The sequence below is a fragment of the Lactuca saligna genome, chromosome 2 (genome assembly GCF_052625555.1).
Source record: "Lactuca saligna cultivar CGN05327 chromosome 2, ASM5262555v1, whole genome shotgun sequence".
Lineage (NCBI taxonomy): Eukaryota > Viridiplantae > Streptophyta > Magnoliopsida > Asterales > Asteraceae > Lactuca > Lactuca saligna.
The window spans coordinates 3,699,610-3,723,987 of NC_136418.1; the positions used below are offsets into that span (position 1 = coordinate 3,699,610).

Genomic DNA, 24,378 nt, shown 5'->3' on the forward strand with positions numbered 1-24,378 from the left:
GTAGACTCTCTCTCTCTGCTCTCTGCTGGTCACTAGAAAGCTGTCTGTCACCTCCGATGTGCTTCTGCAGGCTATCATTTTCCTCTCTGGTCTCCTCTTCACTGGAGTAACAAAGAAGGTGTATGTATTAGGTATTTCGTATCCTTCTTATTTTCAGTATTTCTCTTTCTAGTTATCATTGATAAATAAGAAAGTGTTGGTGAATAAACACTCAATATCTATCTCAAAGATATGAAACAGACCAAAGTCTAAAAGATGCAAAAGACAGCTTTTATTTTATTGAATAAACAATTATTTTCCTACTTTCCTATAGGTAGCTAAACTAAAATCATGTTATTGGTAACGAAAAATTCATGAATATGGTTAGTATATTAGAATATAAAATATATGTACCCATCACTGATTAGTTATATTAATTTGTATTATTTTTAAGTTTAGTTGTTAGTTTAATATATATAAGTTATGTTATTTTATTATCTTAGTTTGTTAATTTTTAAATAATGTTTGTATTGCATAATAGCATGGAAAAACATTCCCTTATTGACGGTTTATTTTAAATTTGTTTATATAGTTTGTTTTTTTAATTTCGGCCCCTCCGGTTTGGATGCTCATGTTCCACCCCTGCTTACATTATTTTGTTTATTTATTGTATTTATTACATTATTTTGTTTTAAAATGTTTAATTTTATACTATAATCTGTTATTTAATCGTGTTTATTTCTTCAATGTATTGGTGCACTCCCAAGGTTTAAGAAAATTCTAGATCAAGCAAAGAAACTAACCATCTTCATTTACGCTCACCACAAAACACTGGTGGTGATGAGAAGTTACACCAACAAAAGAAAAATTATCCGACCGAGAGTCACGAGATTTGCTTCTGGCTTTCTAATATTACAAACTTTGACCCAAAAAAGGAGCAACTAAGACATATGTTCTCTAGCACCGAATGGGAGGAATGTAAATTTTTCTAGTATGCCTAAAGGGATTGCCTTATATAAGACAGTGTCAAGTGTCCAGTTTTGGTCCGGTATGACACAATGTTTAAAGGTGTTCTCCCCTTTGATGAAAGTCCTTCGAATGGTTGACGCGGATTGGAAGCCCTCAATGGGTTTTGTTTACGTGGAGATTAAAGTTGCTAAAGAAGAAATTCACATCATTGGGCGCTAATGAGAAAGCTTACAATCCTATTATAGATATCATACACAAAAAGATAAAGGTCGTCTAGATTCAAGTTTACATTTAACGTCTTATCTTTTAAATTTGTATTATCATTATAAGGATCTACAACTCCAATATGATCCCGATATAATGAATGTGGTTCTTGATTTTTTTTTGATACATTACTTTGTGACAATTTTGAGATGCAAAAGCAAGTTGTAATAATTGACTTGCCAACAGGGCGGAACACAAACACTACAACTAGGGGGCCGAAATCAAAACTTCATAATTAAAATATATAAAGAAGTTTTCTTTATTTCAAAATTATAACATATCAAAAGTGTAAACAAGAAAACTAATAGATCGTTATATCTTTATGAAAGTGGAACGCGACGATTTTTTGCTTTTTTAAAGTCTTCTATAACCGTCTCTAAACTAATCTTTTTAGCAAGTTCCCACTCGAAGTGCAAAACCAAAGAGTCATTCAAAAACTCGTCTTGCATTTTTTTCCTTAACCTTGTTTTAATGAAGTTCATTGCTGAAAATGATCTCTCCGTTGTAGCAGTAGAAACTGGAAGAGTAAGTATGAGACTAGCTACTCGATAAATAAGATGAAAGTTCACTACTCTTCTAGTCTTTATCAACCATTGGCACAATTCTGACATAGATGTCAATAGTTTATAATCTGCATGCTGAACAACATCAATCTCATAATGTTGAAGTTGTATTTTCAAAACTACTTTCTCTTGCTCATTGAAATCTTCAAGATAAAACTTCTCTACTAACTTAATTACATCACCACATCGAAAAGGCTCATCAACACTTTTAGGATCTAATGTTGTTGAAAGTCGGAGCAACTCTGTTATTCTATCACTGAATCGATGATTTAGTTCCATTAACTGACAATTAATTGCTTCGTAAAATATGTTCACTCGGTAATGATGTTCTAGTGTATGATCACTAAGCTCATTACGCACTCGGGCCCTCTAGTAAAGTATGGAGAAGTCATATCAGGGATATCAATGTTCCGTTCTTGACAAAACGACCTAACAAGAGACAACAAACCATCCCATCTTTCATCTTTCATTTTTTTCAATAACAATTTGGTGGATGCAAGCCTCAATGCATTACAAATATCTTGAGATTGTCTTTGTAAAGCTTTACAAAGTAAATCAGTGATCTCCATTATTTCTTGCTCGAGATGAAGAACAAAAATGAACTCAAATGTAGTAATAGACTCATATGTTGAATCTGCGTCGCCTTTGATTGGACCAGTTCCATCCTTAATAATTTTAAATAAAACCTCACAAGTTGGACTAAACATTTTGATTAAGCTCGAAACTGATTTGAGGTGAGAACTCCATCGAGTATCACCAGCTCGTTGTAATGTAGCAATTTTATTAATACATTTACCTGTCTCTAACTCGTCAACATAAATCTTATATGCAATTTCCTCAGCTTGTGCATCTCTAAGTTGGTCGGTACGCTTGGAGGAAGCACCAACAACATTGATAACAAAAGATAATCGAGTAAAAAACTTTTGTAATGCAACAACTCCTTGTGAAGCAGCCATTAAGGCTAATTGTAATCGATGGGCAAAACAATGAACATAATACGCATATGGACAGTCAATTGAAATCAATGCTTGCAAACCCTTGAAATGACCTCGCATATTGCTTGCACCATCATACCCTTGACCACGGATTGACTTAAGATCAAGATTATTACGTGATAATACAGAATAAATTGCATTTTTAAGAGTTTGTGATGTAGTGTCGGGTACATGAACAAGCCTAAAGAAATGCTCCATAATAAAGCCATCTTTATTTAAAAATCTCAAAAAAATTATTATTTGTTCTTTATTAGACTGGTCGCGTGCTTCATCAACAACTAAACAAAATTTTCCACCATTAATCTCCTCACAAATCATCCTCCTCACCCTAGTTGATAAAAGGTTTAGAATCTCTTTTTGAATTGACGGTGATGTATATAATGCATGTTTAGGAGCAGTATGGAACAATTCTTCCATCTCTGTGTTAAAATAGCCAATTCCCTTCAAGATTTCATGAAAATTTCCTTTGTTTATGGAATCTGATCCTTCATCATGACCTCTATATGCAATTCCTTGAAAGGCACACAAACAGACTGTATAAATAGTAGCCTTCAATCTCAATATATTATTTTTACGTTCTTCTTCTGTAAATGTCTCAAATACATTTTGTATATCATGCGCCTCATTTAACAAATCATCACATGATTTTTGTGCAACATTGTGAAAAGATGTGCACTCAGTCCCTATGTGATGCAAAAAGGCACAATTTTTTCCACCAACTTTCTTCAATCCATCTATAGTAAATGCTCGTTGGCCGTAGTGTCCCATTCCAGAAGGCTTATTGAATAGAAAACATGGAAAACAAAATGCAACATCTAAGCTCTCTGAATATTCAAGCCAATGATATAACTTAAACCAAGAAGCTTGAAAACTACGTTTATGGGTTTGTGGACCAGATTTTAGATATACAGAAAGTGTTTGTTGAAAGGGACCATGATTAATATATGCTCGTATAATAGTATCTTGTTGATTTACTGGATAATCTTAAATTTGCTTATGCAAACCAGGATCTCGTTCTAGTGTACTAAGATCAATTTCATTATTTTCAACACGATTTTTTTGAAGCGATTCTCAATAATTGGAACATTGGGCGTAGGGGTATCTTCATCCAAAACAATCTCCGGTGGGTTTTTGGAATCTTGAGTAGAACTTGAGTGTTTTCTTTTGAAAAATTCATCAATAGTAGATTGTTTTTTCATATTCATATAAACTACACAATCAAATTTACTAACAATTAATAAATAGCAATATAAAATAGCAAATAAACAAATGAAGTTTTTTATTTTCAAATAATAATATAAAGTGCATATAAATGTAATTAGTTTCATATGAATATATGATCGTAGCATAACAAGAAATATAAATACACAAAATTGTTAACAACAAATATAGATAATTACATATACAAATGTATGATAAATATTATATATGTATATATTCGGTTAATAAATATAGATAATTACATATACAAATATATTATATATGATAAATATTATATATGTATATCTTCTTCCAATGCAACAAATAAAGTAATCAATAAATGAATAGAAATATTATTGTCAGACGCTAGTGTGTATATGTGGTAATCACAGTACCATTCATATTTTATTCAATTTATTTATATTTTATTCAATTTCTACTTTTTGACCAAGTAAAGCAATAAATAAATATATAGAGAAACGTAGAGACAGAGAAACATAAAACTACTTAAGCAAATGGGGAGCAAGGAAGTCACGAAGAAGAAGAAGAAGAAGAAGAAAAACCTTATGGAAAGCAACAGTCGTCTGAACACTCAAGTGAATGGCAGTCGACAGAGGTAAAATTTCTGCAGTCTTGGCTCCGACGAATAGCAACGAGGTGAGAGAGCCTACGGTACAAATGTGGCGGCCACCGGAAAAGAGTACAAGACAACAACGATCTTAAGTCTTAACACGCGACGTTCTCCGGTGAGTTTTGAGAAGTAGCTTTTCGATGGTCGGGATAAACTTTGGATTCTTTGTTCACTTTTTCAGATTAATTTCTTAAGCTTAAACCTAGGTTAAATTGTTGTGAATTTGATTAGATTTTGGGGTTTTTATAATTTTTAATAGATATTAAGTTTCCTTAATCCTTATTTTATAAATTCCTAAAAAACAAGGATTCTTTTGATTTTGTTATTATCTTCCGAAAATTTAGTTAACAGTTTCCTAATGATTTGGAAACCAGGGGGCAAAGAGGCAATTCTGTGGTATTTTTTTCAACTTGATTGTGTATATACATAAATTAGGACAGCCAAAAGCGGGGAGGGGGGGGGGCATAGCCTCCCCTGGCCCTTATGAGGGTCCGCCACTGCTTGCCAAAGTACAAGAAAAAAGTTGATAGATTTGGTTGCGATCTTGCAATTAAAAATTGTAGGGTGAATGATGTCGATTTTGATATGCGTAATTGATTTTACTTTTAGTTATCTATTTTAGTATTTTATAAAATTTTGATATTTATCGATTAATAGTGTGTTTTTGTTTAAAAAAATTGTAGCTAGGTGGTGGGGACTATTTGGTGGCACAACTCCTCATTTGAAAGATTGTAATGAGGATTCTTTCTTTGACTAGTAGTTCATCGGGTTGTGAAAGGAATTGGAACACGTTTGAAGGGATTAGTAATATAGAGTATTAATTTATATTTTATAAAATTTAAATATTAAGCGCATTTCAACTCTTTGTTGTGTTTACATTTCTTGGTACATACAAAAAAACGAAATAGATTGGAGGCAAGCAAATTGAACAACCTTGTTTATGTTCAATTCAATGCTAATGTAATGGAAAAAAACAAAAGCGAAAATATAGAAATATGGAGGTGTTGTTAGCAAATGATTCACTCTCGGCTCAAGAATGGATTGTTGATGTAGATGAAGTAGACCCCGAAATGGTTAATGAAGATCTAGGAACTGTTGATAATCAAGCACCTCAAGAAAGTCCAAGAACGAGGGAAATTTCCGATAAAGATTTTAAGTCCTAGAGTGAAGAGCAAGTGTTAGAAGAAGACGAATATGAGTCGGATGGGGTTCAAATAATGGAAGTTTGTGGAGAGGATTATGAGATAATATGTTTTATTTTTGTTCTATTTAAACTTATTATGAACTTTTTGGATGAAGATTTGGTGTGTTTATTGAACTTATTATTAACCTTTTATGTTTGTTTTGGGCTTTTGGATGATAATTTGTTGTACTTATTAAACTTGTTATTAAACGTTTATGATTATTTACATATATTATTAGGATTAAATTTAGATTTATTAATTTTTGAATAATTTTCTTAATAATTAATGGTCACCGATTAATTCCCGCCTAGCCAATTAATCACTTAACCCTAGTCCACTGCCGAGACACCGTCAAACGATTTTTGCAACCTTGAAAAATATCCAAAAGACTTTTGTGGATAGCCAATGAAAATACAATTCTAAGTTCTAGCTTCTAGCTTGTCATGAGACTCTCGTCTAACGAAAGCTTCACAATTTTGATATGTGCTAAAGAGGGAACTTTCCCTGTCCACAACTCATGAGGTGTGTTGGAAACCATTTTAGTAGGGACAAGATTGAGGATTTGTGTGGCTATCTCTAAGTTATACCCCCAGAAGGAGATGGGAAGAGTGGCTTGAATCATCATGAAACGAACTGTGACAACCCGAAGTTTCTTGCCTTGTAAAGCCTAGCCAGTCAACTCAACTGAGTGTCAGACTCGTTTCTGCTATCATTTAGCCTTGTTTAGAGTCTGTTGAAAGTTTCAAATCTCAGTACATTCAAGCCTCGAGTATAGGATTGGGTCGTGTACACTTCTAAACCAAAAAACAAGCCATACACTCCATTTGAGGGAGTGTACGATCGTACACATGAGTGTACGGCCGTACACCCATGTTGGGCCTTACACCCCCTCCCTAAGTATGTTATCCCTTCATTTCTAAGCCATTCTTCAGTTTCCAAGTCAAGAATGTCGAGTTTTCTCTCAACTATCATCCCGTTTTTCATCTAGATCTTCAAAAGTGGTAAGTGATTCTTCCATATTTCTTTATATGCTTCCTAGTCTTATAATCACTCTTGATTCATCCATGAAAACATCTCTTTTGACTAGATCTTCAAATCTCACCAAGAACACACACTTGTTCTTGGTAATTGTGAACCCTTTTGATCCTCCAAATCGTAAGTAATCTTTTCCAATGCTTGAATCTTGTTTAGAACACTAGATTAACACCTTAAAATGCCCAGAATTCATGAACATGAGGTGTGTACGGCCGTACACACATGTGTGGCCATACACTCCTCAACACACCCTTAAAGGGGCTTCAAAGTGCATTCCTAGCTTCAACACTTGAAGAGCAGTTGTCCCACAAGAATTTATACTCTTGGAAAAGGTTTTTGTGCACTTTTTACCATGAGTGTACGACCGTACACTCCCTGGCCGTACACCCATGGCCGTACACTCTTCATATTGGCCGTACACTCCCTTTTAGTGAATCACATGTGATTCCAACACTTGGTCAAAGTGTTTCCTAGTCCCGTGAGGTGTTTCCTTGCATTTGGTTGCTTCTAAACACTATATTTATGTCAATATATGCCATTATATGTCATTTAGGACTTGTTAAGTCTCGGGACTTCATTTGTGGAACTTCTCATCCTTACGCGCATATTCGTTCGAATCACCTACATCAGGTGAGTTCATACCCCGTAATGAATCTTTTAACTGATTTAAATGCTTTTAAGGGGGGAATGCAAGTTGAACACAATGATATTTGTGTAAATGGTTGTTATAAACATCTTTCAAAAGATTGCGTATGTCTTTTATAAGTGATCAAAACATTTTCAAAAACTCTTTTAAAGTCATGTTACTTTTTAGTTTAACAAAACTCCATTTTTAAAGTACAAGCATAACTTAGTATATAAATGAGTCTTTTCAATAACAGTTCAAGTAAAATACTAGTAAACTATAAGGGGTATAGTATAGGGGTTCAGTTCATGCAAAGATACACTTACAGAAAGAACATACTAAGATACTATAACAGAACGAACATACTAAGATGCTATAGCATGGAACAACTACAGGATCTAATTATACCAATGAATCACTAACTCGTTGTTCTAAACAAAAGGTAATAGTTAAATTAGGTATACATGATCACATAACTTTAATGTTGATTACACGGCCTAGCAACTGGTTTGCTGAAGTCGCGTTTGGTTCCCAGAATCTCTTGACAGGGAGAGCGTATAGTATGGGTACTAGCCTTCACATTATGACCTTAATAAAACAAACATGTTTTAAGGAAATCAGTACGTCAGAATGTCAATTTAAAAGGCAACTGTGTAATTACATTTTCCCATTAATTTCATATTGTGACAGTTCCACTTGAAAGTTAATCCAAACTATTTTCAAGTTAAGATAGTTATAAACTAGGGAAAACTCACATCTTTTCAAAGCGACAAACAGAACAGTCGGGTCTAGTACATTCAGTTGAAAGGGACCATAATGGTAACCATATGATTCCTTAATGTATACATAAAGGAATATATATTAATAGGATCCGACAGATAATAGGATGTGTGCATTCCGCTTCATTTCCTGTTCCTTATTTGGTTGTGGGCTTAGAGCGGATTCACCCAGTCTATTATCCATTCGATCTTAGTTATATATATATATATATATATATATATATATATATATATATATATATATATATATATATATATATATATGTTCCATATACATTAATTCATCATAAGGGTACCAGGTATGGGTCAGGTCATAGGATACAAATTCTATACACCGTTTTCTAGTACAAAACATACTTTTCAAATAGAACAATTGGTAGACAAAACTAGAAACTTACCAGTAAAGGGTTTAATCCATTTTATTAAACCAACATAACTTAAAGGACCTTAGGTAGTTAACTGTATAATACTTTAGTTTATACATCAGGGTTATATACAATTAATACTCGATAGGTAGTTGGATGTGTGGCTTCCGCCTTATTCCCTGTTCCTTGTTTGGTTGTGGGCTTAGGGCAGATCCACACAATTAACTATGCATTCGATATTAGATTATATATAGCTAGTATAAACTAAGTGATTATAGAAAGAACCACTTTGGTTACTATTTTTATTATAATAAATAAGGGTTTTCTTAAAGAATCTTTTCATCAAATATAAAGGTACTATTACAGTTAACTCCATGAGTACCAAGTGAATACGCCAAGATTATATACAACAAGGATCTAACAACCAATGGGATGTGTGTCATCCACCTCATTTATTGTTCATTGTTTAGTTGTGGGCTTAGGGCAGATACACACAATCGATTGTTTGTTTACTCTGAGTTTTATATAACTTGTATCCATTTAGTACTCATAGAAAGGATTGTAGAGTCATTTTTACTTATCTTTCATCAAAGCAGGAAATATAGGATTTTCTGGTGGAACAGGCGAACTTTTCTAAACAAAACTTACAATTTACTACAACTTACTAAGCTTTCTACAATTTACTTACATCACTAAAATCTTATGAACTCACCAGCTTAATTGTTGATCAACTATTTCAAAATAACTTGTATTCTCAAGAAACGAGTAGACAGGTACTGTGACAACCTGAAATGTTTTGCTTTGAAAGCTCAGTCAGTTAACTCAACTCAGTGACAAACTCACTCCTACTATCATTTAGCACAATTTGGAGCCTGTTTGAGTGTTCTGAGCCTAGTACACTTAAGGAATAAGTGTTAGAAAGTATCTGCTAAAGCCACAATACAAGATTCAAGCCCTAAACTCCAACATGTGGAGTTTATGGCCGTAAACATGGATTTTACGGCTGTAAACTCAACCCAGGCCAAAAACTCACCCTTATATATACAAGTCTTGGCCATTTTTCTCATTCTTTCCTTCTTTGGCCGAGTTTTCTCCATTCTCTCTCAAGTATCATCCAACATTTCATCTTAGATCTTCAAAAGTGGTAAGTATTCTTCCTTGATTTGTTGATACACCTCATTATCTAGTATCAATACATGATGTCATCCATGAAAACCATGTTTTCTTAGATCTTCAAGTTTCACCAAGAACACCAAGAACACACACTAGTGTTCTTGGCCAAGATCGACCATTTCAAGCCTCTATATCGTAAGTACTCTTCCTTCCACTTCATATCTAGTAGGAGGCCTTGAATTACAACCTTGAAACATGCCTTTTCCCATAAAGATCATGAGTTACAGCCCAAGATCTTCCTTGGCCGTAAACTCCATGATTTGGCAAGTTTTGGACCTTAAACACATCTATGCTCTTGCTTAACCGTAGAACACTTGAACCCTTGAAACTCCTTACCTTTAAGACCCTAAATATGACCATTTAGAGAGTTTACAACCAGGAGTAAACTCCCTTGGGCTGTAAACACCTCAACACTCTCCAATAAGTTGGTCTTTCTCATCCTTGTGTTGAGCAAAAGTCCCTCAAGCTTCCCTAACCTTCAAACAAACACTTATGCATGTTTGAACATGAGTTTATGGTCGTAAACCCATGGTAGTAAACTCTTGTTAGTGCCATTCCACACCCTTTAGGTCAATCACATGTGATTCCAACACTTGGTCAAAGTGTTTCCTAGTCCCGGAAGGTGTTTCCTTTCATATAGTTGCTTCTAAACCCTATATTCATGCCAATATATGTCATTTAGGACTTGTTAAGTCTCGAGACATCATTCATGGAGCTTTTCATCCTTACACGCGTATTCGTTTGATTCACCCACATCAGGTGAGATCATACCCCATAATAAATCTTTTAAACTATTTTAAATGCTTTTAGGGGGGATACAAGTTGAACACAATTTATAATTGTGTGATTGTTTGTTAAACATCTTTTAAAGGATTACTTATGTCCTTTATAAGTAATCAAAACATTTCAAAATCTCTTTTAAAGTTATGTTACTTTTTAGTTTAACAAAACTCCGTTTTAAAGTACGAGCATAACTTAGTGTTAAAATGAGTCTTTTCAATAACAGTTCAAGTAAAACATTAGTAAACTATAAAGGGTATCGTTTAGAGAGTCAGTTCATACTGGATACAATACACGATAACATAAGAGAGCACACAATAAAGAGAAACAGGGAGGAAGATACAATACACGATAACATAAAGAACATACTAAGATACTATAACAGAACGAACATACTAAGATGCTATAGCATGGAACACTTACAGGATCTAAATATACCAATGAATCCCTAACGCATTGTTTAAAACTAAAGGTGATATGTGACATCCCCATTTTCACGGCTAGAAAAGACCAATTTTGTTTATGCTTTATAAAAATCAGAGTATCTCTTTTAATAAAAATGTTGTGGAATTTGTTCCCACTAAAACATGATAAATACGTTATCAAAGCATTTCCTAAGAAAAGTATTTTTATTCATTTTAAAACGTTTGGGATGTCATCGTCAATACAGAAACATAAGCATAAACAGAACTTACATTCATTATCACTAGTGATTTACATCTCCTTAATCTGTGATATAAATAAACTGAGTGGGTCAGGTTGGGAAACCTGGTGAGTACATAGGGTTTTCAACCCACAATAATATAATTATTATGTTTAAACAATCAAGCAATCAACCTAATTACCCATCCCCATTATCTTCTTTACTCTTAAGGATCTATCCTAAGAGTCATCTATCCTGCATTCGTTTATTTCGAAGTCCCTTGCTTCCAGGGTTATAAGAGTGACATTAAATCCATAGCTGCCAATGCTCGTTCATAAAGCACTAATTCCATAGCTGCTGGGTACTAAATCCATAGCTACCAGTGTTTATCTAATAGGTACTAAGTCCATAGCTACCAATTCCTAACATGTACTAAATCCATAGCTACCAGTGTTTGTCCAATAGGCACTAAGTCCATAGCTGCCGATGTTATTTGTTAGGCACTAAGTCTATAGCTGCAATGTTTACTCACATCATCTTTTATCTCTCATCATTCATCTACCCATCTCATACCCAACATACTTGTATATTCAAAATACATATACAGTTCAAATCATTTAAAACATGTATAAAAAAAACGTTCATCCAGCATAGACAACAAGTATTCAGATAATATGCACTCATAGCACGTAGTTTACATAAAATACTTCATATCTATGTGTAAGATGAAAGTAACTATGCACTCACCTGAGAAGGTGGTGACTCGGTACTCGGACAACGCTTCATTTACTTTAAAATAATTTCCTTCGACGAAACCTAGTATTATTAGCACTAGATTTTAGTCTAATATTTACCGTAACTAATTATTAGTCTTATTATTATTATTATTATTATTATTATTATTATTATTATTATTATTATTATTATTATATAAGCGTTTAAACGATACTTTCCAACCACTATGTACAGATAGGGGCCAGACATAAAACACCGGAGGGCACGACCATTTTCACGTATAGCACTTCTGAAATCCAACAACCCTATGCGGCCCTTTAAACCAGATTCCCCGTACCGTGAGTAGTTAAAAAGATATTATAACGACATTTATATAAGTCATAATAATAGCTCAAATATTTATTATAAATTTATAATAACAATACTAATTTTAAATATCAACTATATTTAAAATAGGGTAAGCATAACTTACTTACAAGGGGATTTTAGCTAGGAGTCGGGCTTTGCAGGGGCAAAACTTCGTCGCTGAATCTTTCTAAGAAAGATTCGTGCAGCGCTTCAGCGCTCACCTTACTATACTAAAACTAAAGAAAGACAAGTCGAATCACGAGGGACCGAAATGCTCGGGGGATAAGGAGAGAAAGAATCTTGAATCAAGAGAATGGTGCAAGAAATATGAGAGCCCAAGCCTCTTATTTATAGTAATTGAATTTACAAGAACTACCTTCCATAATTACTTAATGACCTTTTAGTTATATAAACAACTAAACACCCGTCTATAATACTATTTTAAATGAATTTAATGATATATGTACTAAACTAATGTCGAAAGAACTCAACATTAGTCTTATAATGACCGCATCGTCGATACCTTTCTAATGATATATATATATATATATATATATATATATATATATATATATATATATATATATATATATATAGGAGTAGGATCAAATGAGAACACCAAAAAGGTTGAGAACGCGAGAACAAAGTATATTTATTTATGATTCCATGTATTCATTTGTAGAGGAATGATAAATTTTTACGCCTTTAATTTCAACCGAAGAGAAAAATCATATTCATGTTGATTGTGCGTAAAAATTTATCATTTCTCCACAAATGAATACATGGAATCACAAATGCATATACTTGTTCTCGCGTTCTCAACATATATATATATATATATATATATATATATATATATATATATATATATATATATATATATATATATATATGTGTGTGTGTGTGTGTGTGTGTACATATATATATTTTATTTTAATACGTAAATATGCTATTATAATTTGTAACTCGTTCATACGAACTCCGTTTTTGACATTATTTATATGCACGTGTAGGTGGAGACGTGCTATACAACTTTCGTTTAGACTCCGTCGGCTAACTTTGACTTTATTTTTAAAGTTATATTTTTAACAGACAGGGACCGGATTTGTCCGTTAAAATCTCATAACTTCTTCATCCGATGTCTATTTTCGTCTGTCTTTTTATCATTACACTACTAATAACGAGATCTTCGCTTCTCGTTTAGGTTATGTCGGCTAAAAACCGCTCGATCCAATACTCGAACTTCGGGCTGTACACCGCTAAGCCGAAACTTCGAAAAATCATAACTTCCTCATAAGAAGTCAGATATGGGCGTTCTTTTTATGGACGCTCTCAGGTTAACATATTCTATGACTTTCATTTAGATTACTAAGGCTAAAAGAATCTCTATCGTAAATTCACTATTTACGTCTACGCGGTGCCGTGCCGGTTCCGTCGCTAAACTTCGACGGGTCATAACTTCTTCGTTATAACTCGGATTTCGGCGCTCTTTATATGTATGGAACCCTTGAGACATATTCTACAACTTGGTTCAGATTATTTATTCTAAATAATATTTTGTCGAAAAGTCGTTTTCGACCCCTATTATCTTTAAATTGAGTAGCTCGGATCTACGGGCGTTACTGTTGGGTTTTGAGCATTCTAACACTCCTAAGTGTACATGCAACCCTAAATACCTTGGATCTATATTTTCTCTATTATACATGCAAATAAGAACATCCAAGCTATAATCCTAATCTAGCATACAAAACAATGAGTGTAACAAGATAGAATACATACCTCTTTGATGTAGAAAGTCTTCATGAAGCTTAAGTGCCTAGCCCCAATAGTGTGGAAGCCTCAAATGGAATCACAATCACCAAAACACTTAGAATAGCTTGAGAGAATTCTACAACTCATGAAATCGGCTAGCCCTTTCACTTCACACTCTCGTGGCCGATTTTGGTCAAGAATAAGATGCTTATATAGTTAGGGTTACACCATGTAAACCCTAATTGACATGGCCTTTCATTTCCATGATCCATGGGTACAAATACATCATGGAGCATCCATGGACCATCCTATGGGTTTTAGCCCAACTTGATTATCCATGGAGCATTAGCCCACTATACAAGTATGGATGATTTACACAATCAACCCATATATTTAATTAGTCTTCTTTTGATCACTTAATTAATCCTAGATTAATTCTTGATCAATACTAATTAAATAATCTTATTATTCTTATTATTAATATACTAGAACTTATAATATATCAATAACCATAAGTGTCTTATTTCTCTCATTATAGTCTATCCAAGTGCATGATGGTATGCAACCCAAATGGACCATGCCGGGTCGGGTCAAGTCTTACCAATTATAGTTATGGACTTAGACATTAATCCAATAGTCTCCCACTTGGATAAGTCTAAAACTATTATTGCGTATGACTTCAGGAACCAACTGGCAATCGTAGCTCTCAAAAGCTTCTGTCGAACTCTGACCTTGTAGATGAACTCTGACCTTTGTCAGTGACTTGTCCATTAGATAAGGGATCATATATTCCTCCATTCTAGATATCATATGGACTGAGACATGGATTATAATCATTCTCTCTGTCCATTTTTTGTTTCCCGATTTGCGATTTATGACGACTGACTAATTGAACAAATCAAATCAGTCCTGGCCCGGCCGAGCACTTCCATTTGTCATCATCAAATCATCGAGGGGCCCACAGATATCGGTTTTATCCCGAAGGTAAAAGGAACGGATAAACTTCGACTCATATGGCTTGTTCTACTACTTGTTGAATCATACACAAAGGCACGTTTTATAACTCCGAGTTACCGTATGCGTTTACGTGCAATCAATGTACTATCAACTCATAGTAACAACTCATATCTCTAGGTTTGAAGAATATAAGATATTATCGTCTCATGATCACTCGTGATAAAATCCATGAAGTGATTCCAATGAGCGCGGGTTGAATCCAATACTCAGAACTTATGAGCACTCATGAGTGTTGTAGCCCTTTGTCCAACACCTTAGACCTCTACAAGCCAACCCCTGACAGTCTTAATTCATATCTACTTCCAACATATGACCGACTGTGGATGGTTTGAATAACTTAGTCATTCCGAAAGAATAACCCAGTTTATTCGGGAAGTCAAAACATGCAAAATGAAACACAATAATAATTGAATCCAATATGGTATCAACTCTTTGAACATAAATAAAACACCTTTTATTTATCACCATATGATTACACATTATTCATTGTATACTGTTTCAGCTATCAACTTTATTCTTGAATTTAAAACAATAGTTGTCCCATGCTCCAAGCATGTACACTATGTTTTCTTAAACACTAGTCATGCCATACACCAAGTATGCATACTTTGTTTGTCTATGATCTTTACTTTGTGAACTAGATCAATTGAACATAACTTCAATGATTCTTTTTTCACACTCCCAAATCCTTACCGCAAATACAAGAATTCCAAATTCATGCCATTTACTGAAATCTGTTAGATTCTAAACTTATATGCATTGATCCTCTTGTAATGATTATGCACAAAGTCAGAAAGACTTGACAACAAACATTACAGAGCATTCAAAAGGAGATCAACTCCTTTGGAAACATCCTTCTTTCATTAAGTTTCCTTAATCTTACACAGATTGAAAATTCTAACTTTGAAACATTTCCAGAATCCATTTTGACTATCACTTCTGAACAAGAGTTGCCTCCTTCCAGATTATGTCAATATGGTCCTTCCAGAATTATCACTACACTTCCAACTGTCCTTGAGCAACCAATCTTTGGTAAACCTTAGATTGTCCTCGACAATTGTTTAATCCTTTTAGTCATATCCAGTTCTAAACCTTTTCCCTTCTTAATGCCCTAGGCATTTTGAAAAATTTAGAAAGGATGAATATAGCACATGTAATCGATCCTATATCCAAAGCATATGGGAATCGATTAATGATGTCTCACATAAAGACTAAACCAGTCTTTTGCTATAATATGTCCATTTCAATTTGCCAAGTTCTCATAATTCAGATTATGAAAAGGGATGCCGTAATCATAATCGAATTTTAGAACGCAAATAATGGATTCCTATACAGAATTTCCTTATGTTGAGCCATTCCAACATGAAATTCATATATATCCTTGACTAAATGATTGAAACCTCACGATCTAAGCTTATAGATTTGAGATGAAGGTATCATTCCAACATGAAATTCATATATATCCTTGACTAAATGATTGAAACCTCACGATCTAAGCTTATAGATTTGAGATGAAGTATAATTTCCTCTCCCTTAATTATAGCAAAACAACTTTTCCCAATTGAAACTTTTGTTTTTCTATAATTAACATTGCTAACTTGCAATACTTATCATAATTATCATGCTCCCACTAACATGATGATTATTAGCATAACACTTATGCTCCCACTAGCTTTGACATGTACCCAGAAATCAGCTGGACTTCTAGAAATCAATACTTCATTGACTTTCTTACCAAAGTTCAGATTTCTGATACTAGATTGTTTTGATAAGACTTTATCAAAATCATACACCTTCCCTTAGATAGCACACTTGTGAGTCTAAACAATTATGAAGAGGTATGCCGTAATCATAATGGTTAGACCTTTTTGCCACTTCTCACAAGTCTAGGTTAGTGTGCCGGTAAACCACACACGCTCCACTAACGACTTTGAGAATGCAAATATCACAATTGCTATCTAGCTAAAATCTACTTAGTGAAAGTGCTTCCTCACCATCGGAGAGAAACCTTATGACACATAGATTTTTAATGGTGTATGTGTTCTAATCCATGTGAATTGTCAAAACCTTAGTCACAGGACAAGGGTAATGACAAATCCAAACTCATATGGACTGAACTCAATCTTAATTTCTTGCCACCTGGCAGCTCAAGGGCCTGCCATTGCTTCCAAGTTGTTGTGCTAGTGAAGAAGTTTAGGTTTTATTCTTGATTAGTTCTTGAGACTTTCAAGACTTTTAAGACTCCCACTATCCTCTTGACCTATAAGACACCCTTGTCAAACAACCAAGAGATAGTGTGGATTCTTATCAAGACAAACACTTCACACAATTGGCCTAGGTTGGTCTTTGTTTTATCCAAAACATCACAACTTACCAATTTCAAATGTACAAGAGTAGAAAACTTTTACTCTTACATTTGACAAGTGTTTTAAACCTTTCTTTAAGACATGTCACTCAAGTTACAATCTTGGAGTATGACTCTAAGACTTGTATTGGAACGAAGTATGACTCATCTTCTTGATTTAACCATTTCAACAATTCAAGATCCCTCTTCTTAGTCATAAGAATGCACTAAGACTTCCTTAGATAACTAATTGTGCTATGGTTTCTTAATCATTAAGATGATCACAAAAACTAATACTAAAGTACTCTCCCATCTTTTCAGATTTGAGAAACTTTTATCCTTTTGCCTAATTTGATTCTTCTTATTCGCTCTGCCATACATTGGAACCTTTTCCAATGTCTCAGAGTTACACTTAAGCTTGTAAGTATAATCATATTTACTAAGCTTTAGTAAACTATGACGAACAGTTTTATCAATCTTTTTGTGGTGGACTTGACTAGTGCACAAGAATGTGTACTCGATCCCTTAGTCCATTACTTGACTCACACATCCATATGAACGAGTAATTAGTCTTAATTTTTTTCCAATACTTGAAAGTTCTCATTCATCATGCTATACAACTTGCATGATTCCAAGTTCCGGTCCAATTGAAACTTGGGTGATGAGAATCTTTCCTTTATTTGGTAAATCTAGAAATTACCACAAATGAAAGAATCAATTTCATATTTCCACTCTTGCTCTTAATGGAATCATATAAGCAACAATTTTTCCTCAAATGCCATCGTAAGGATATTTTAAAATAAATAAAATCAAAAAAATTTCTTTTATTTTAAAGCTTTGCGGAAAAACATATCCTTACAATCCATATGAAAACTTGTTGTTATCTATTCCTAAGCAATATCTCATAACTCCTAAGAAGTAGCTCAAGAATCCGATCTTCAAACTACGCGATAGAAATCCATCTACGCGATCAGATTCAACATATTCTTTCTTTAATTTTCTTCACTTTTCTTTGATTCTTAAAACATCACCATGTGACCCAGTCACATCATGTATCAAGAATCTCAGAATAGAAACTTAGCAGAGTTAGATAGTGGACTTTACCTGAAGTAGAGTCAAACTTATTGACTTCAACATCCTTAGGTAAATTTGGCAGCTTCGCAACCAATGCCCCTTCCTTTGGCAATATAAACATATCGACCCTTTGATAATGGTACACGGGACTATCACAGACTTAGTTTTTCTCTTTACCATTTGGTCAACCGAGTTGACTATGGCTGATCCCTTTCCATTGGGAAGAGAATGTTTTTCTGGATTTCATGTATCACTATTGTCAATGTCCATCAAGTTTTAAGGAAGTTGATCTTAACAAATAGATAAGATCATTAAGGGTCTTGTCATAGTCTGTTTCATAGGTGTCCCCAAGGAACTCACTATGTGACTTAGAAAGTGATTGAACCACCAACTTTCTCAAGACTTTGACACCCAACTCTCCCGGCTTGTCAGTATGTGACTACATCTCCAAGATGTGTTCACACCTAGACCTTGCCTTGCCAATAAGGCTTGAGTGACCTTAAACTTTTCCAAGAACGTGTGGGTTAGGGAGAATAATTGGAGGAGGAGAAAGAAGTATGATATCCATGGGACATCATCTTCATTAGGAAACCTTGTTTCAAGAGATTTGGGAAGATCATAGGTGTCTAAACCAGACATCTTTTGGGAGATATTCAAGATAGTTGATCTTAGCAAATTGATAGTTGATCTTAAAGTCCATAAAGTTTCAGTAAGTTGATCTTAGCTCTTAATGGAAGAGAATGCTTTTTTTGTATTTCCAGTGTCACCATTGTCAATGTCTATAAAGTTTCAGGAAGTTGATCTTAGCAAATTGATAAGATCATTAAGGGTCTTGTCATAGTCTTTTTAATAGGTGTTCCAAAAGAACTCACTATGTGACTTTGAAAGTGATTGAACCACCAACTTTCTCAAGACTTTGACACCCAACTCTCCCGGCTTGTCAATATGTGACTACATCTCCAAGATGTGACCACACCTAGACCTTTACTTGCCAATAGGGCTCGAGTGACCTTAAACATTTCAGGAACTTGTGGGGTAGGGAGAATAATTGGAGGAGGTGAAAGAAGTATGATTTCCATTGGAACATCATCTTCATTTAGGAAAACTTGTTTCAAGAGATTTGGGAAGATCATAAATGTCTAAACCAGACATGTTTTGGGAGATATTCAAGATAGTTGATCTTAAAGTCCTTAATATGACACCCAATATGAAATATTAAGGCTAGGACCCAACAAACTATTTTTATAACTTAGAAGAGGTATGCCGTAATCCAAGCTATAAAATATTTGAAGGTAGGTGAATGACGATTCACCAATTTCCACCAAGATAAACGAAATGTATTATTAGGTTTTAATTGGTTTTGAAACTCCTAGATTTTTTAGATTCATTGACCTTTTCAAAGGCATGTTTCAATCTCGAGTGTGCTCTTCAGGTTTTGTGACTGGGATGCCGAGGATCACAAAACAAGGTGTGAAGTAACCATGCAAATCACTTGGTACCCTTAATAAATTACCCCTCAATCGATGTGCCGGTTAACCACACACGCTCCATCGATACTATGATAAATATTAAGTCACCCTTTACCTACCTTGTTAAGTCCAAGTTAGTGTGCCGGTTAACCACACACGCTCCACTAACGACTTAGACAAAGTGTAAAGTGTAATTTCATGGGTTAGCACCTTATTCACATTTTTTCTAAGTAACTAAGATTGGGTATTATTAAGAGTTTAGTTACTTAGTATTATCATTAATACTTTTAATGAATGGAGAATTCTAGTCCTGTCAAATCCGTTCGGCTAACGACCCTCCACCAGTCAAGCAAGCGGTGGGTGAGAGTGGACACCTATTAAGTTGCCATTTTATAGGCAACAACCTTATACCCACCTTATAGACCGGCTTCGTGAATGAGGCGTACTAGCGGTAAGACTGACTTTACTCTTATATATATATATATATATATATATATATATATATTAACTTATAATATTATAAAGTATAAGGGTTGAATTTTAACTTTTAAAATTCTAAGGGCTAACTTGGAATTAAAGTATTCATACTTGAAAACTTTTTCAAATTCCAAAACTTGAGGGCAAGTTTTGAAACTATTCAAAACTAATTAATTCCATAACTTATGTGTTTAAAGTAGTTTTAATCCAAAAACTCTTCAAGTTCCATAACTTGAGGACAAGTTATGGAAGACTTTAAACTAATAAAAGAACTAACTTTTTCTTTATTTTATAACTTATGGATTTAATTATGGTTACATATTTTCCTTTAATGAAGTGACTCTTGAACTTCCATAACTTGAGGACAAGTTATGGAGTCATAAAAATTATTCAATGACACAAGACTCTTCATTTTGTAACCATTGCCAACTTTTATGAATTTTATGAGTCTTTAATGTGACTTTTCATGTAACTTGAGGACAAGTTACACAAACACATTTTATACTCAACTCTTAGATTAAAATGGATTGAAAACAACTATTTCAATTAACTTTTCTATTAATCTAAGCAACTCATAAGAACAAGATAATTCAAATCAAACTTTTTCATGTAATTAGTCTAAACCTTAAACTAATACAAAACATGAATCTATTGACAATTATCTTTGAAAATGGATTAGCATGAACATTACCACATCAAAAACAAGTTTATAAGTTCAAAAACAACTTAGGGTAATGTTCCTAGTCCATTTCTAGCCAAAAAACTTGAAAATATGCTGTCTGGGGGTCCAACTCGTCGAGTGCATGAACCAACTCGGCGAGTTGAATCGAATTGATCACATTTTAGGCCTGGACTCGCCGAGTCTTCTGATGGACTCGCCGAGTCAGATGATCAGACAACACCAAATTCGTTTTTTCAGCTTCTATTGCAGGTATAACATGAAAACAAACCTGGCTTTGATACCACTGTTGGGTTTTGAGCATTCTAACACTCCTAAGTGTACATGCAACCCTAAATACCTTGGATCTATGTTTTCTCTATTATACATGCAAATAAGAACATCCAAGGTATAATCCTAATCTAGCATACAAAACAATGAGTGTAACAAGATAGAATACATACCTCTTTGATGTAGAAAGTCTTCATGAAGCTTGAGTGCCTAGCCCCAATAGTGTGGAAGCCTCAAATGGAATCACAATCACCAAAACACTTAGAATAGCTTGAGAGAATTCTACAACTCATGAAATCGGCTAGCCCTTTCACTTCACACTCTCGTGGCCGATTTTGGTCAAGAATAAGATGCTTATATAGTTAGGGTTACACCATGTAAACCCTAATTGACATGGCCTTTCATTTCCATGATCCATGGGTACAAATACACCATGGAACATCCATGGACCATCCTATGGGTTTTAGCCCAACTTGATTATCCATGGAGCATTAGCCCACTATACAAGTATGGATGATTTACACAATCAACCCATATATTTAATTAGTCTTCTTTTGATCACTTAATTAATCCTAGATTAATTCTTGATCAATACTAATTAAATAATCTTATTATTCTTATTATTAATATACTAGAACTTATAATATATTAATAACCATAAGTGTCTTATTTCTCTCATTATAGTCTATCCAAGTACATGATGGTATGCAACCCAAATGGACCATGTCGGGTCGGGTCAAGTCTTACCAATTATAGTTATGGACTTAGACATTAATCCAATAGTTACATGATAGTTATATTCGGTATACATGATCATATAACTTTAATGTGGATGTTCACGATGCAACCACCGGTTTGCCGAGTCGTGTTTGGTTCCCATAATATTTTGCCAGGGAGAGCGTATAGTATGGGAACTAGCCATCACATTATGACCTTAATAAAACAAATATGTTTTAAGGTAATTAGTACGTTTAGAGTGTCATTTATAAGACATCTGAGTACTTATATTTTCCCATTACTTTCATATTGTGATAGTTCCACTTGAAAGTTAATCCAAACTATTTTTGAGTCAAAATAGTTATAAACTAGGGAAAAACTTACATCTTTTCAAAATGACAAACAAAACAGTCAGGTCTAGTACATTTAGTAGAAAGGGACCATCATGCTAACCTTATGATTCCTTAATGTATACATCAAGATATATATATATATATATATATATATATATATATATATATATATTAATAATATCTAATAGGTAATAGGATGTGTGCTTTCTTTTTCATTTCCTGTTCCTTGTTTGGTTGTGGGCTTAGAGCAGATTCACTCAGCCTATTATCCATTCAATATTAGTTATATATATGTTCCGTATACATTAGTCATCATAAGGGGTACCAGGTATGGGTTAGGTCATAGGACACTAATTCAATGCATAGTTTTCTAGTACAAAACATACTTTTCAAATCAGAACTTTGGATATACAAAACTAGAAACTTACTAGTAAAAGGTTTAATCCATTTTATTAAACCATCATTTTAAAGGACCTTAGGTAGTTAACTCTATAATACCTTAGTTTATACATCGAAGGTTATATATAATTAAGATCCAATTGGTAGTTGAATGTGTGGCTTCCGCATCATTCCCTGTTCCTTGTTTGGTTATGGGCTTAGGGCAGATTCACACAATTAACTATCTGTTCGATATTAGATTATATATAGCTAGTATAAACTAAGTGATTATAGAAGAAACCACTGTGGTTACTATATTATTAAAAGAAATAAGGGTTTTCTTAAAAGGATGTTTTCATAAATTATACAGGAACTATTACAGTTAACTCCGTGAGTACCAAGGGAATACACCAGGGTTATATACAACAAGGATCTAACAACCAATGAGATGTCTATTATCCGCCTCATTCCCTGTTCCTTGTTTGGTTGTGGGCTTAGGGCAGATACACACAATTGATTGCTTGTTTACTCTGGGTTTTATATAACTTGTATCTATTTAGTACTCATAGAAAGGATTGTAGAGTCATTTTTACATATCTTTCATCAAAGTAGGAAATATGGGATTTTCTGGAGGAACAGGCGAACTTTTCTAAACATAACTTACACTTTACATAACTTACAACTTACTACATTTTTCAAATACATTTTACAACAAATTTCTACAACTTACATACATCACTAAAATCTTATGAACTCACCAGCTTAATTGCTGATAAACTCTTTCAACTAACTTGTATTCTTAGGAAACTAGTAGACAGGTACTTGCGTTGGGAACTCAGAAGATGGAGCAGTATAGCTCCAAGTCTTGTTTTGTTATTTGCTTATGTACTCTATGTCTTGTGAACACACACATTGTAAACACTTTCTTTCTAATGAAATGGTTGTTCATTACTTTGCTTACTATGATGCATGTCTTGTGATACTAAACATGACGTCCTCCACCCCTGAACGTTTCCGCCATTCCGGTTTTGGGGTGTGATAGGTACTCGCGCTGGGAATTCAGAAGATGGAGCAGTATAGCTTCAAGTCTTGTTTTGTTATTTGCATATGTACTCTATTTTTTGTGAACACACACTTTGTAAACACTTTATTTCTAATGAAATTGTTGTTTATTACTTTGATTATTATGATGCATGTCTTGTGATACTAAACATGACGTCCTCCACCCCCAAACGTTTCCGTCGTTCCGGTTTTGGGGTGTGACAGATTGGTATCAGAGCATTTCATTGTCTGGCCTTAGGTCAAATGATTCCAACACTCTATCCTTTTGGAGTTTTGCGATGCGTTTCTTGTAAATGTGCCCTAGACGACAATGCGACAAGCATGCCTTGTCTAAACCATCAGACAAATCAATGTGAAATACATTATTTCCTAAGCTATCAACACAAGTCACGGTTTCATACACTCCATAACAAGGTAAAGCTTCAAATTTAAAAACACCATTTTTATAAATTAAAATTGAACCATTCATATCACTAAAAAGGTAACGAAAAACTTGTATGAACAATGCGTGAAATGAA

The 24,378-nt window shown here is 34.0% G+C and overlaps 2 protein-coding genes and 1 long non-coding RNA gene across 3 annotated transcripts; 1 reads left to right on the forward strand and 2 right to left on the reverse strand.

Annotated features, from left to right (window-relative positions):
• Positions 1 to 1,532: 1,532 nt before the first annotated feature.
• Positions 1,533 to 2,054, reverse strand: LOC145028722 (uncharacterized). Its single transcript, XM_078977482.1, has one exon. The coding sequence runs from the start codon at positions 2,052 to 2,054 to the stop codon at positions 1,533 to 1,535; it is 522 nt and encodes a 173-aa protein (XP_078833608.1).
• Positions 2,055 to 2,104: 50 nt separating this feature from the next.
• Positions 2,105 to 3,538, reverse strand: LOC145028725 (uncharacterized). The gene has a single exon (XM_078977484.1). The coding sequence runs from the start codon at positions 3,536 to 3,538 to the stop codon at positions 2,105 to 2,107; it is 1,434 nt and encodes a 477-aa protein (XP_078833610.1).
• A 948-nt stretch (positions 3,539 to 4,486) lies between these two features.
• On the forward strand, positions 4,487 to 5,899 carry LOC145028737 (uncharacterized). The gene is made up of 2 exons (XR_013676155.1): positions 4,487 to 4,716; positions 5,285 to 5,899. It is a non-coding gene; the product is annotated as an uncharacterized LOC145028737 (long non-coding RNA).
• The last annotated feature ends 18,479 nt before the right edge of the window (positions 5,900 to 24,378 follow it).

Excerpts from the sequence above, each read along its gene's own strand:
- LOC145028725 (XM_078977484.1), bottom strand. The coding sequence starts at position 3,538 with ATGGGACACTACGGCCAACGAGCATTTACTATAGATGGATTGAAGAAA.
- LOC145028722 (XM_078977482.1), bottom strand. The coding sequence starts at position 2,054 with ATGGAACTAAATCATCGATTCAGTGATAGAATAACAGAGTTGCTCCGA.